Below are 16,381 nucleotides of genomic sequence, written 5' to 3'. Positions count from 1 at the left end.
GTTCACATACCATGAAATAAGCCGACACAACAGAACAGAAGCCTAATGACCAGTCCACACAGTACCATGTACCATAACATCCACATATCACCCAGTAGAGAAACCTATTAGGACCAGGACAATGTCACATGTTTTTAACAAAAGCCAATATGAGAAGTGATGGCCAGTTCTCACACCACGCTGTGTAAGTAATGTAGCTAACCTATTAGCTCAGGGAACAAGGGTGTAGAAATGGAAGAGAACCGTGCCGTATGTTTTTGTGTTTGGAATGAAGTGACTGGTTTCGGTTCTCAGTTCCATTCACTGCGTGCAGTGAAGATGTAAATGGTGATGGAGCTGGTGAACCCCTGCAAGGTATCGTATGAACAGGTGGAGATGGGGATTGTCCCCATCTCATCTGACTCATCAGTGAAAAAACTCATTCTCATCTTATCTTTCCACTGCATGGCTCACTTCTGAATCTCAACAACAAAGCAGATTTCTATTATCTGCGGTCTAGGCCTTGACGAACAAAACTGATCATCTAGGCCTCGTAAGGCTTATTAACTTAGTGCCTCTGTCAAGAACTGTAGACAACACACGTTTTAATCTGATTAATTGCCTGAAGAGGAACTGACACCAAAACTGAAATTATACCATTAAAAATACCTGTCAAATAGGGCCATCAAATCCACTATAAAACCCATAGAAAGTAAAATGTTCACTTAAGAATACGAAAGCACAGAGAGTTCGGGAGTCCAGTTGATGACCTCTTTGACCCCCTGGGCAGCATGATTGATGGGAAACGAGTCAAAGAGGAGGATGTTGCTGACATAAGAGGAAGAGGAAGAGGAAGAAATTCTTTGTGCAAAGTTACTCAGAAAAGACAGAATAGATCGGCTTCACCAGAAAGAGGCAGCGCCTACAACCCATTAGTAGAAGACGAAACCACAACTTTAACCAGTGTGGGGTGGAGATAGCGCTGCGCTACGTCGGCAGGTTTCTAAGAAAGAGGCAGGTCACTGCGCTGCAGCTCTGCTGGCACGTCAGTCGGGGTCCAGCGCTGCTGGTCTGTCCACGCTAGATAACGTTTATCTGGATGAGACAGAAGACACTGACCTCACAGTCACACCCCAGTCAATGGAGAACTAGTGCAGCGGGAAGCTTCACGTGAACTCTTAAAAAACACTGTTCAATGGAAGGCTATGGGAAAGGCCTGACTTGCAACACCACCACAGAGGCCTGCTGTAGTACATGCTTGTGCATAACACCCATGCAACAGTCGCCATTCAACAGTGGAGAAAAAGAAACAATTCCATGATCTGACATGTCTTCATGACAACATGCTGTTCAGTATGAATCCAACCTTTATCTATCCAGGTTAGCCTCACCGAGATAAACTCTATTTTTCAAAAGAGACCTGGTTCAAGACAGCAGCATGGACAGTACCATTCACAAAGCCTTACAGTATTAGACAGCAGCATGGACAGTACCATACACAAAGCCTTACAGTATTAGACAGCAGCATGGACAGTACCATACACAAAGCCTTCCAGTATTAGACAGCAGCATGGACAGTACCATACACAAAGCCTTACAGTATTAGACAGCAGCATGGACAGTACCATACACAAAGCCTTCCAGTATTAGACAGCAGCATGGACAGTACCATACACAAAGCCTTCCAGTATTAGACAGCAGCATGGACAGTACCATACACAAAGCCTTACAGTATTAGACAGCAGCATGGACAGTACCATACACAAAGCCTTACAGTATTAGACAGCAGCATGGACAGTACCATACACAAAGCCTTACAGTATTAGACAGCAGCATGGACAGTACCATACACAAAGCCTTACAGTATTAGACAGCAGCATGGACAGTACCATACACAAAGCCTTCCAGTATTAGACAGCAGCATGGACAGTACCATACACAAAGCCTTCCAGTATTAGACAGCAGCATGGACAGTACCATACACAAAGCCTTACAGTATTAGACAGCAGCATGGACAGTACCATACACAAAGCCTTACAGTATTAGACAGCAGCATGGACAGTACCATGCACAAAGCCTTCCAGTATTAGACAGCAGCATGGACAGTACCATACACAAAGCCTTCCAGTATTAGACAGCAGCATGGACAGTACCATGCACAAAGCCTTCCAGTATTAGACAGCAGCATGGACAGTACCATGCACAAAGCCTTACAGTATTAGACAGCAGCATGGACAGTACCATACACAAAGCCTTCCAGTATTAGACAGCAGGAAAAGGTGCTCTTTCTTCTAGTGATAGACCTGCATAAACGACAAGTTAACAGGGAACAGCTTACATTCCTCCACTCTACTCTGACCAACCCAGTAATGATCTGCAGTTTGAGGGCAAGAACTGAGTGACAGCTCCCAGTCAAAGGCCAGGAATAGACCAAGACCCTGGCCTGCAGGGATTCAGTTTAACACAGTTAGATGGACATAGCCAATTCTCTTCATTCCTAAGGTTAGCCTTTGGAAAAATTTGCAAAGCCATGTCAGATACCTGTAGACAAACAAAACAAAACAAAACAAAAGCCTTTTGCACACCTGAGGCAGTCTCTTTTCAACAGGTCCACAGGAGAAAATGGAGGGAGTCCCTAATAACTCCAGATACAGCTCTGCTGCTGATCACCTGACCATTCTCTGGTAGTACAGCAGATCACCTGACCACTCTCTGGTAGTACAGCAGATCACCTGACCACTCTCTGGTAGTACGTGGATGCAGCGGCCGCGCCACTCGGTCACGGCTTTTCACTGTCCTGGCGCCCCGCTGGTGGAATGAGCTTCCCACTGCTGTCAGGACTGCAGAGTCACTACCGATCTTCCGCCGTAGATTGAAGACCCATCTCTTCAGGCTACATCTTAACGGTCCCTCCTAAAAACCTCTTCACCCCCACAAGTTTCTAAAAAAAAAAAAGTCCTTCTTCTAGCATTGTGACTGCCTATGGCAGTTGGCTACTTTATCTTATGATGACTGATGGATAGATGATTCACTTACTTAAACAAATGTATTTGTTGTAAGTTGCTTTGGATAAAGGCGCCTGCTAAATGCCATAAATGTAAATATAAATGTAGTACAGCAGATCACCTGACCCACTTTCTGGTAGTATAGCAGATCATCTGACCCACTCTCTGCTCAGTTTGACCATTACAATGTCAGGTTCCAATCACCAAGACCCGGGCCTGCCAGTATTCTGTTCAACTCACAGTTCAATAGACCCTGACCCTAACCCTAACCCTAACCCATTTTCTTCATTCTTACAGTTAAGGAAGGTTAGGAAAGCCACTGGTAGATGATGCAGGTGGATTTGGAGACAGGAGACAGGTGTGAACAGAACTATGGCCCAAACAGATCCTAATTTGATGCAACATGTGAAATTCTTTAACTACACATTATATAAGTCGGCATACGTGTAGAGCGTGCTTGCATTCATCTTCATTTTTGCCGTGAAAATGTAGATTAATCGATAAATCGCTTTTAACAACCAACTAATGGACTGTGAATTTGATGGTTCATTACTGATCACGGACCACTCTGATCGTAGAGCAGTTTGCCTCACAGTGACCTGGTTGACCAATCACACGGTCAGGTTCCAGTGACCCAGGGGAGATGACCAGACATGTCGAACTGGAACTTTGCTCTACAAACACAACAGATGGAACACCCCTTAGCTTTACAGATGGAACACCCCTTAGCTTTACGTCAAACTGGTGTTAACATCCAACCTTATCACAATGTTATTATCATGACCAACCCTTTCTGAACTACAGCCACTCTTCTGAGCTCAAATCAAATGTATGGTTTCTTATGCTTCAGTGTAATTTAAACTAGACAACTGTAGCCTGTATTCAGGAAGCAGCTCAGAGAAGGAGCCTATTATATCATAATAGATATGATTATATGATGATAGATATGATTATATGACTATATGGACAGGTAGGGACCTGATGCTAGAGCAGCATTCACACTCTGAGACATTGTGACTGCAGGCGGGCTTCTAAAATTGGGGGAAGGATAAATCAGACAGTACCAGCGTGGAAAGGTTTGACCTGGCCTAATACACCCCTGTCTCCCCGTCTCCCCCCCAGTCTCCCTGGCCTAATACCCCCCTCATACCCCCCTGGTCACAGACAGTCTATTACGCACATACAGCAGTCGAGAGACATTATGTTAAAGTTCACATCTTTTCCTCATACTAGGACTTGTTGGCTTTGAATCACTGAAGACAGTGGGAAAGAGAATCCCTTCTGCACGTGCCGGGTGAGTGATTGCTGCATTTGCAACTCATATTTCTTAACATGGAAAGCGATGCCAGGATGACAAGTAGGTTATAGTGTAGTGAAGTTCACAATGTCTGAATTCACTATACATGACCTAAGATCCTGAGTCAGTCCTGAGTCACACGTACCCAAGAGGCAGTATTTCAACTGAGCCTCCTGGCTTGAGGTGCTCGATGACCTCCATCTCTGGATGTTGTGATCTGAGTGCTGAAAAGCCTCCTGGCTTGAGGTGCTGGATGACCTCCATCTCTGGATGTCGTGATCTGAGTGCTGAAAAGCCTCCAGGATGATAGTGTGGAGGTGATCTCCATTCTGTCTCAATGGCAGTTGTCTGTCGGTTAGGGATGTTGCAAAACTCAGGGCCGTGTTCAGACTAGACAAAGGATTGTGTGTGTGTGTGTGTGTGTGTGTGTAGACAAATGTTACAGTAACTAAACCAAAGGGCACCATCTTCAAAGGTCAAACAATACAGCTCCCTTTTTCATATGCAACATTGTGACATCATCAAAATTACGACAGTTCCTAACTCACAGACAAAGCTGAGATTGACATTGGTTCATTGATTCTCGAGTAATTCCATGATCATTAGACCTCCTCAATCTATTTGTAGCTTCATTGATCATGTGTATAGGTTATAGGTTAAAGGCTCTCAATGTTCAGTGTCGTCTCATTACAAGTTCAGTATCCACTGGTTACAATTCCAATGACAGATGTCTATGGAATGCATGACCGAAAAACTCCAAACTCCAACTTAGCTTCAAACTCTAAACTTAGTTCGACTACAGTTTTGAATAGACAAAACATGTGATGCCCTAATGCATATTCATCGTTATCAAAGATAGGTGTAGGCCTACCCTTCCAGCCATGGGAAAATGTAAACCTTTTCATATACATTCAAATGATCCATCTGGCTCTGGGTTCAGTGTATTCAGTGGCCTGGGGCTCTTCTCAGACTGACACAGGTACCAACCCTGGGGCTCTCACCAGGTATGCTGCTCTTTCGAAGTAGAGGGGGGTAATTAGGGTTCAACAACCTCAGGTTGTAGCTGGCTAGGAGAGGGGGGGGGGGCGTTTAAACAATCAGTTGGACATTTAGCAAGATAATAAAATGTGACATTAATAAATACGGAAAAAGTCACAAAAAGTCGCTACCAGTCAGCCAAGACACCAGTCAGCCAAGACCCTTTAAATCCTCCTGTACAACGAGGCTTCGGTCTGTAAACACTCAGGAAGACTCTCCTAATACTGTTACCATGCCAACGGTGTCAGTACGGAATTCTAACCACACCTTAGCTCACAATGACTCAAAGGAGCGCGGCCCGCGCACTCACTCACACACACTCACACACACACACACACACACAAGCATACACAAGCATACACACACACACACATCTCTCACACACACACACACACACACACACACACACACACACACACACACACACACACACACACAGTCAGTCAGTCAGTCATCTACAGCAGCAGCAATATCCAGGTCCTCCAGCGCTCGTACAGAGTTTGAATACAGTGTTCCCATTCCGTTTGGGGACCCTGAAATAGGCCTAAAACTAATCCTAATCCCAGACTTAAAAACACCCTCAATGGAGATGTTTCATTTGAAGTGTGATTTATTCCAGAACCAGGTTTAGCCTAATCTCTAACCCATATTTAGATTAACAACAATATATTAGGCCACCAGACCTTCCGATTGGGACATAAGGCCACAATAAACTCCCTCTGGACGCTACAGGCTGGTTCTTAATCAAACTCAGCCCACAATGTCAAACCAAAACTAGCACCTTAACAATGTTGTCTCTCCAAGCGCCAGACTGGAAGAATGTCATTCTGGACAGAGTAACCAGGAAGAGCCCTGAGTCATCTGACTAACAACCACAACAACAACAACCACAACACCAGACTCTAGCACTGACCAGACAGGAACAACAGAGTCACATGCAGCTGGGTGTTTTGCATATTGCGAGGCCTTCTCAGATAGGTTGACTGACTCTCACACACACACACACACCTGAGACATGCAAGAGATTTCACTCTCCACCCATTGGTTTGACTTGCTTCAGCCTACGCCTGCTAAAAGTCACATTCCAACCTTGGGGCGAGGGCAGCTAGCTTTCCTTGGAATGGGAATAGTGATAATACCTCTCCTCCTCCAGAGTGTCTCTGCAACACACCTGGAATGTTCAGAGGTACAAACCACAGCATAAGACTCAGTAGGACATTCCATTCTACAACCATGTCAGCCTGTCTGATCTTAGTTTGATCTGTGATTAACAACACCTGATTTGTGGTCATCAAAGATCAAATCATACTGACAAGAATCAGACCTGTCCTTTCCCTCCAGCAACAAGCTCCATCTTCCTACAGACAGTGAGTTCACATTCCCAACCAGACAGTGAGTTCACATTCCCAACCAGACAGTGAGTTCACATTCCCAACCAGACAGTGAGTTCACATTCCCAACCAGACAGTGCAGTGATGCGGGAGTGAGATAGAGGCTGCTTCTCTGCTTCCTGGCAGGATGTTTTACGACAGCGTCTGAGAGCGGAAGGAGCCTGGTTGAAGAAAGGAGATGATTGGTGCTGGGCTTGCTCTGTTAGTTGGAGCTCATTGGTGGTTCGCTTCAGGGAGCGTCCTGCTGTTAGCCAAGACAGAGACAGGGTCTCCACTTTAAACAGGGAGAGATAGTGGCAATTCATTTCTCCAACCCTGAACTGGAATTGCCATTGCAGGTCACTGATGCTGTTGTGAAATAACCCTAACTCCATAGCTTATACAATGTAATGGTTACCTCATTAAGAGCTATGTAACATTTTCGTACTAGTATGTTTCATACTTGTACAGGGATTTCTGTGTTACTACACGGGTGTAAGGGAATTCTTCATGTTTAGTGTCCCTAACCCTGACCCTAACCCTGACCCTAACCCTGACCCTAACCCTAACTCTGACCCTAACCCTGACCCTAACCCTGACCCTAACCCTGACCCTAACCCTAACTCTGACCCTAACCCTGACCCTAACCCTGACCCTAACCCTAACTCTGACCCTAACCCTGACCCTAACCCTAACTTTGACCCTAACCCTGACCCTAACCCTAACTCTGACCCTGACCCTAACCCTAACCCTAACTCTGACCCTAACCCTGACCCTAACCCTAACTCTGACCCTAACCCTGACCCTAACCCTAACTTTGACCCTAACCCTGACCCTAACCCTAACTCTGACCCTAACCCTAACCCTAACCCAACGTAACATCGCTGAAGATCTCTACTCCTGCCTCCTGTTTGGTCTGTGTCAGGAAAACATTAACCGATAGTTGGTTGGTTGACCAAGGGACTCGATGGCAGCGTGTTTATCTGTCCTGGTCAGGGTGCCCTGTCCCTCAGTACACAGAGGGTGACACCCCCAGGGTACTAACCGTGTACTTTCTAATAGAAACACACACAAACAGGTAAATAACCATGTCCTTTCTAATATAAGGGTCACACGTAAATAATCCAAAACAAGTTTGGGGGGAAATGCAGTTTCTGATTTTGCACTGTGTTTGTGCACTGAGTTTCTCTCTGTCTGGAATAGTAAGTAGGACCAAACGGTCATTTTGTACAAAAGAACAGTGCAATTAAAAGAGGAAAATGGGAAAGAATAGGAACGAGGGATGAGTGATGGAAAGAAGGAGAGAGAGAGAGAGAGAGAGAGAGAGAGAGATATGAAAAGAAGAGTAAGCGAATGGTGAAAAAGTGAAAGTTTCAACTGAAGATTTGGAGTGATTGCGAGGAAGACATGGAATGAGTGAAGAAGTGAAAGTTACAGAAATGAGAGTGAAAGAGGGAATGTGAGAGGGGCTGTGAGTGAGAGGGCCCCCAGCGAGGGCGTGGCCTGGGCCCCCAGCGAGGGCGTGGCCTGGGCTCCCAGCGAGGGCGTGGCCTGAGCCCCCAGCGAGGGCGTGGCCTGGGCTCCCAGCGAGGGCGTGGCCTGGGCCCACGTCTGACACCTGTTCCAGCCAGAAGCAGAAATTGACATTCCTGCAGTAGTCAGCGACCATTAGGCCTAGGTCTGGGATGTATACCAGTCGTAAAATGTGTTCAATTGTCATTTGACAAACTGTGGACCTTCTACATGTATAAATCACCCTAGAGACCAACAGCCAGTGTCAAAAAGGTCCCAAGTGATAAACAACAGGAATTTGAGCCAAGAGCAGGTCATGAAACCAATAAAATGAACAATATACCATAGCTGTGTCCTCATTGGGCCATGAAAGCTGCAGAGGTACAAATATAAAGGGTTGATTGGCTAGACCAGCGTTTCCCAACAGCTGTGCCGCTAAATCCAAAAAGTCCCACTCTGTGGCAGAGACATTAATACTACCTGCCTGCAAAGCCATTGTCAACGAGATGCTCGGCCCTGACGCGGTTAAAGACATAGCTAAAGTCCCACTCTCAGATAACACAATTGCCAGGCGTATTGATGACATGTCTACAGACATCGAAAGTCATGTTTTGGGAAAGATACGCATCAGTAGGAAATTTGCGTTGCAACTTGATGAGTCTACGGATATTATTGTATCAGGCTACAGAGTGTCATTTTGTAACATTTTTGGTTGGTGGTGTGCCGCAAGATTCTTTCAATGTAAAAAATGTGCCGTGGCTAAAAAAAGGTTGAAAAACACTGGACTAGACGATAAAGGTATCACAGATGGAATCTAGGGTTAGGGTTAGGGTTAGGGTTAGGGTTAACCCTAACACTGGGCTCGACGATAAAGGCATCACAGATGTAATCTAGGGTTAGGGTTAGGGTTAGGGTTAGGGTTAGGGTTAACCCTAACACTGGGCTAGACGATAAAGGTATCACAGATGTAATCTAGGTCTCAATTCTGGTTAGCCTACGATGCTAATGTCTGCCTTCTTCTTAGAAACAGCAAATGTGAGCTGGTTGGAACCACAGCAGAAACTCCAGCAGTGGGAAGCAGAAACCCCCATCACACCACATCACAGGAAGTCAGAGGCGGTAGGTGTGGGCAGGATGAAGGCCTACTGATGACAGAGCTCACGTTCATCCCCTCCTCTGCTGAGGAGAAACCCACCACAGCACAGAGGGGGTACCGTCAAATACCCAGAGAGGAGGATGGTGACAAGGAGGGTCCATGACTCACACAGCGAGGCGATTCTGCCATAGTCACAATGAAACACAGGTGTGAAACAACATGTAAAGGAGATTTTAATGAAATGAAACTAGTTTCAGGCAAAGGCAGTGTGCTACACTGAGGGGGAGGTAAGAGCAGCCAGTGTGCTACACTGAGGGGGAGGTAAGAGCAGCCAGTGTGCTACACTGAGGGGGAGGTAAGAGCAGCCAGTGTGCTACACTGAGGGGGAGGTAAGAGCAGCCAGTGTGCTACACTGAGGGGGAGGTAAGAGCAGCCAGTGTGCTACACTGAGGGGGAGGTAAGAGCAGCCAGTGTGCTACACTGAGGGGAAGGTAAGAGCAGCCAGTGTGCTACACTGAGGGGGAGGTAAGAGCAGCCAGTGTGCTACACTGAGGGGGAGGTAAGAGCAGCCAGTGTGCTACACTGAGGGGGAGGTAAGAGCAGCCAGTGTGCTACACTGAGGGGGAGGTAAGAGCAGCCAGGTGGTCAGTAGGTACAGAGGGCTGCTTGGGGTGTTGTGGTTCAGTAATAACGGCTGAACAGGGAAGAATGAAGAATTCTTCCATAATCACCATTGAAAGACAGAACACCCAGCGGCTGAGTGACATGCAAATACAGCGCCTTCGGAAAGTATTCACTTTTTCCATATTTTGATGTGTTATAGACTCATTATGTCTTTATAGACTCATACTGTCATTATGGGGTATTGTGTGTGGATTGATGGCAAATTCTTTTAATTTAATCCATTTTAAATTGCGTCTATAACACAACAATATGTGGAAAAAGTGAAGGGGTCTGAATACTTTGTGCTGTAGGTAGAAAGTGTTCCACCACCATTGACTCCTCAGAAGACAGGCCTGCCCACCCTACTAGGTGGAGCCATGCTGACTCCTCAGAAGACAGGCCTGCCTGCCCTACTGGAGGGGTGGAGCCATGCTGACTCCTCAGAAGACAGGCCTGCCCACCCTACTAGGTGGAGTCATGCTGACTCCTCAGAAGACAGGCCTGCCCACCCTACTGGAGGGGTGGAGCCATGCTGACTCCTCAGAAGACAGGCCTGCCCGCCCTACTGGAGGGGTGGAGCCATGCTGACTCCTCAGAAGACAGGCCTGCCTGCCCTACTGGAGGGGTGGAGCCATGCTTCCTAGGTTTTGGAGGAGAAATGTTTGTGGTGATGCACGAGTGCTGTTCACATGGATGTAGAACAGCACAATAGCACAATAGCACAATAACCAGCTTCTTCCCACGTCTCCTCAGCATTGGCAGGAGCAGGAAGGGGTGAGTTTCCCGAACGCTTCACAGCACTAAGATCATCTGATCATCTATAACAGACCGTCCAAGTCTTCTAACCACAATCCACTTAGTCTTAGTGCTAAGAAGATTTAGGGGAAACTCAGCCCTGACTATTCATGACTATGATTACAGAACATTTAGGGGAAACTCAGCCCTGACTATTCATGACTATGATTACAGAACATTTAGGGGAAACTCAGCCCTGACTATTCATGACTATGATTACAGAACATTTAGGGGAAACTCAGCCCTGACTATTCATGACTATGATTACAGAACATTTAGGGGAAACTCAGCCCTGACTATTCATGACTATGATTACAGAACATTTAGGGGAATAAGGACTTTAGCCAACTTCCTCATTCCAACAAAAACATCCCACTTAGTTTCAGATTACAACAAAAAGCAGCTAAAACACCCTGTTCCTGGATGTTGTCATGTCCAGTGAGAAGGAAGCAGGTAGGCCAGGTGTCTATCTGTGCACCTGGCAGGAGAGAAGAGGAAGCGTAGCCTCATTCCAGGCCTCTTATACAACTCTGTTCTCTGGTGGACCGGCTCCGATTGTTCAGCCATGGATTGGTTTCCCACCTGGACGGGTGCCTGGGACAGTGACAGGCTAGAGTCCCTGGGCTCTGGGACAGTGACAGGCTAGAGTCCCTGGGCTCTGGGACATTGACAGGCTAGAGTCCCTGGGCTCTGGGACATTGACAGGCTAGAGTCCCTGGGCTCTGGGACAGTGACAGGCTAGAGTCCCTGGGCTCTGGGACAGTGACAGGCTAGAGTCCCTGGGCTCTGGGACAGTGACAGGCTAGAGTCCCTGGGCTCTGGGACAGTGACAGGCTAGAGTCCCTGGGCTCTGGTGGGAACTCCTACATGTAGGTCACTATGCATACAGTTTCCCTCCTGCCTGAGGGGCCTGGCTGAGCAACGTGAGACTCTGATATGACTGTTCCCAGAGTCTCACCTTCAGCAGCAGGGGGGTCGTCATCATGAGTGATTGCTGCTCTCAGTGGACAGAATGGGATATTAAAGGGTGGTTCAGCCTATTTTCATGTTGATATGAAATATCATCTGACCCTGAGTTGTCCTCATAGGCCGGGAGTGAAAGCTTCTCCGTTCTCCACGTTGCTACCGTTAGCCGTTAGTGGCGCCCTTCTCCAATTCCAACTGCACTTAGCTTAGCATCTTAGCATCTTATCTTAGCATCGTTTAAATGACATAACAAACTCTCCTGAGTGAAACTTCAAACAAAGTGGAGAAACGGAGAAGCGTTCACTACCGGCCTATGAGGACAAGTCAGGGTCAGATGATATGAAAGTAGGCTGAACCGTCCCTTTAAGAGTTCAGCCTACGCCTCAAAAACATGTAAAGAGGCCTATAACAGCAGTGTTCACTTTTCAGGAAAGGAACAGATTGTAATCAAAACAACTCAAATAGAGTATATAGCCTACTCTATGTATATAGCCTACTCTATGTATATAGCCTACTCTATGGATAACTATGGGAAATATACTACTGTAGATGGAACACTGCCATCTAGTGGAACATGCCTGAAATTGGTTAACATTACCTAACTGTACCGTGATGCTTCCTCTGGTAGACAGACAATAACAATGACGACCGAATAAGGAGTTTATAGACCTACATCACATTCAAGCTTCTTAAGGGGGCGTTACAGCATGACACTAAAGCAGACCTGGAGGCCGGCCCACCGCTGCTGGCCACAGAACAAAGAGAATTTTAAAAATCCTTTCTTGCTAACCTGCCTGTTTTTCACTGTTGGGCATTACTGCATACCACATTACATAGAATGTTGATGGTCAATAAGCATTCCATTGAGGGATCTTTCTAAGACAGGTGCTTCTTTGATCAGTGGATCTCAGCCGCAGGGGGGTATGACTGAATGGGTTCAAGGAGGAGGAGGAGGAGGAGGAAGAGGAAGAGGGGGAGGAGGAAGAGGAAGAGGAGGGGGGGGGAGGAAGAGGAAGAGGAGGAGGAGGAAGAGGAGGCCTGGGTGGTGTGAAGACTCACCCACAGCTCTGAAGAGACAAGCACCGTCCTCTTTCATTTTTTTAATGACGAATCCTTTCTTTTCCCCAAGCGCCTTCTCAAACCAGTGCTCCTGCTGTGGGAAAGAGAGATTCATCAGTTACACAGGTAATACACAGGTGATACACAGGTGATACACAGGTGATACACAGGTGATACACAGGTGATACACAGGTGATACACAGGTGATACACAGGTACTAAATATACAGGTATTAAATACAAAGGTACTACACAGGTAATACTACAATTAGCATTCATTGTTCATACATATAAGTTACTAGGCTAATACTGCAATAGAAAAGACATGGGACGGTGTCCATTTCCTCAACTGTTTCATTGACCGTTTGTGAGTTTGTTTTTATTATTAATGAGCAACACATGAACCAACTGTAGAGCAGCCTAGGCTAGGCCTACCTGTCTAGGCTAGGCCTACCTGTCTAGGCTAGGTCTACCTGTCTAGGCCTGGAGGTCTGGATTATAGGAACAATACTATATCATCCTATTGTGACAAGTTTGACTGGTTTCTCAGACACTTGCCACAACAAATGACATGACCTATTACGCCTATTAAATCAGTTGACCAAGGTGTCTACCGGTATTTAAACTCAGAAACAAACCCCACCCCAGCAGCATGCCTATAGCGCCACCTTGTGGCATGAAAGGACCCGACGCCTGTGGATAAAGAGGGCATGATTGAGGTTTTAAAGGTAGATCAAAAACACCCTGACAAAATAAGTCCTAAGACCTTACACCATTCCTTACACTTCATAAACAGTGGGATAAATAAACTATTTAATGATAAACCAATATTATATTATATTATATTCCAATTCTCCTCTGAAAATAAAAGCTGCAAATCACTGACCCATAAACAAACTGGAAAACTGCAATGTGTTTCAATGGTCACTCTTTACTCACTTATGCCTGTGTAGTAACTTATTAACTGTAATAACATGGTTGTTACATAGTCATTACTTTGTAATGACATAGTAAGGATGAACTATAGCTGTTTCATGTGTACAACAAGTGTAATAGGGAAGATGTGTATGTTCCTGTTGTGCAATAACAGTAAACATTCCAACAGCTCCGTCACAATGTGTTCCTAAAGGCATCACAGCTTTACGACCACACAGGTGGGCAAATTAGGGATTTGAATTATCGACTATTCGAACAGACCGTAGTATTTGATGTTGAATATTGGATAAACCCCGAATATTGGATATATTTCATTACAAAAGATGACTTGCGATGACAGGAGGGAAGTTTCATCATCTGACGCTGCTGGAGGCCCTATCGTGATACGCACACCAGACGTGTCCATTACATTTGTCAGGTGTTGCTGGTCAGGTTCTCCAGGGCCAAATGTTCCTAGCGGACACCTGCCGAATATCCGTATATTCAGAAAAAATTAGATGATATTTGAACAATAAAGCCATTTCAAATTCCCATCCCTGCTTGACATCCACTCTCCGCTCTGTGTGTCCTGGTTGACAGGCTGAAAGGTGGGAGGAGGGAGGGAGGGAGGGAGGGAGGGAGGGAGGGAGGGAGGGAGGGAGGGAGGGAGGGGCAGAGGAGGAGACAGAACCCTGGTCTCCAGGGGCTACGAGTGGTACCACTACACTCTGGCACCAGCAGACCCACACCTCTGTGAACAGAATCCATCCCTTAACTCATCTGCAGAACGACAACTATGCCAGCCAACTCAGCCAGAAACAATTTGCAATGGATTTTGGGGCTTTTTGGGAACTTTAAACAAGGTCAAGGCTAGCCCTGAATAGCATGTCCTGTCTATCTCGGGAATTCAATGTGAATCAATCAATGAATCAACTAATCAATCAATAAGTCAATCACAGACTTGATTTTACACCTGGAATAGGATAAAGGTGTTCTCCAGAAAGGCTATTCTCCAGAAACCTTAAACCCGACTCTAGAATTTCATTATAGACCTACAAACTTCAATTTCAGATTTTCAGAATCTGAATCTGTGGTTCACTAACAACAAGCCTGGATGGAACAGACTAGAAATGTTCAACCCCTGTATCTCTGCCCACAATTCCTCCAGTAAAATCTGGAATAGCCCTTTAAAACAAACAGCTATGTAATGTACCCCTGCAGTGGGACTGGTGTTGCTTTTATTCTAATTAACAGTATAGTTTTAATGGACTAAAATAATGTAGTCAAGATTTACCTATAATAAGGCAATCATTCAAATCGTGAACAGTCAGCTGATCTGAGCATGCTTCATCCAGAGAGCTGTGATGACAGCTGGCTGTGATCGACCTGACCAGCCACCACACTTTACCTGCTCGACCGTGGCCGGGTCCATGGACTGCAATCTGGAGGCGTTTTCGTACTCATCTTCACTGTTGTACCCCGCACCTTCCTCCGAGTCAGCACTGGGGCCGCCGCCTCCAGCTACCCCGGGTGTGCCACCGCCGGCCACCCCCCCGGAGCAGGTCGCCTGTCGCCGCCTCTTACTTAGCCCAGGCCCCGAGCAGCAGCTGCCGACTCCTCCACCGCAGCCCACGCCGCCTGACAGCTCTCCGCGTGTCCCCGCAACGCACGCTATTCCACCAGAACCGCTCCCGTCCCCGGGGCCGACCGGAGAGCCCGAACCCCCGGGCGGAGGGGAGGCCTGCTGCGGCCGAGAGCTAGCCTCGTTCCGCCTATCCTCCCTGGTCGAAGGGGGAGCGGCTTGGTAGGACCAGGGAGGCGGCGAGGCCCTCGGTCTGGCACCTGTGCGACCTCCGTGTGGATGTTGATGCGGGTCAGAGACGCTCCTCCGGTCTGTCTCGTCGGGGTGATCCGAGACACCGACACTCGAGTTCGGCTTTTTCTTCGGAAGAATCGTCATGGTTGTCTGTTAGGGAGGGGGTCAAAGGGGTGACGATTCCTCCTTTCCAGAATGTAGTACGCTTACTTTGCGTTTTAGCCCGTCCGTTTTTGAACGATGTTCGACCTTAAAGTGTTAGGTATCAGAAGGTGTGAGCGCGGTGTGTGTCGGTGCTGGCGCGGCGGCGGGGGGCTCGGGTCCGTGGTTCCGTCGGTCCGTCGGGTCTGTCGTCCTCCAGGCGTCCAGTCCACAAAACATCAACACACACCTGACGACAACACCACGTCACTTCCGCGTTGCCGCAGCTTGTTTCCCGTCGGCCGTTCTGCCTAGCAACCAGAACAAAGGACCTCACAGGAAAACAGTCTTTAAATGGTGGTTTTTTATTGATCTATCTGCTCTTGCAGACATATCTCTTTTTTTATTAGAGATTTGGTACACAGGACATGTTTACTTTTTGTGTTTAGTTTAACTAGGTCTGTTAATGTTGGGCCTATGATGAGAATGACGCTGCAGAGGATCATTCATGTCTCAGAAGCCCAGTTCTGTGATCTGGACACTGTTCTTCTGTTTGTTCTGATACTTGCTGTACAGGTCTGGGTGCTGTTTACCCCCAAAAGCAGAAACACAATTGGGTTATTTTGGTAAATCCATTTTGTGTTTTCATTGATAAAATCTACTGTGTCATATGTATTTATTTATTAGAAATTGTGGTGACGGTTAAATCCCGTGTCCTGTATGAAACGAC

The 16,381-nt window shown here is 46.7% G+C and overlaps 1 protein-coding gene across 3 annotated transcripts in view; it reads right to left on the bottom strand.

The window, feature by feature from the left end:
* Positions 1 to 15,866, bottom strand: part of otud5a (OTU deubiquitinase 5a) — a 23,916-nt gene extending 8,050 nt beyond the window's left edge. For 2 of the 3 annotated variants that reach the window (XM_083675552.1, XM_083675553.1), the window contains exons 1-2: positions 15,103 to 15,866; positions 12,781 to 12,874 (exon numbers count right to left, since the gene is read on the bottom strand). In XM_083675552.1, coding sequence (XP_083531678.1) covers positions 12,781 to 12,874; positions 15,103 to 15,654 — 646 coding nt within the window. In that variant the 5' untranslated portion in view covers positions 15,655 to 15,866. The remainder of the gene's footprint in view (positions 1 to 12,780; positions 12,875 to 15,102) is intronic. The other variant, XM_083675554.1, reaches the window with a different exon arrangement.
* Between the last annotated feature and the right edge of the window lie 515 nt (positions 15,867 to 16,381).

This window comes from Argentina silus (genome assembly GCF_951799395.1).
Source record: "Argentina silus genome assembly, chromosome: 8".
NCBI classification, from domain to species: Eukaryota; Metazoa; Chordata; class Actinopteri; order Argentiniformes; family Argentinidae; genus Argentina; species Argentina silus.
This window is presented reverse-complemented; position numbering and strand designations above follow the sequence as displayed.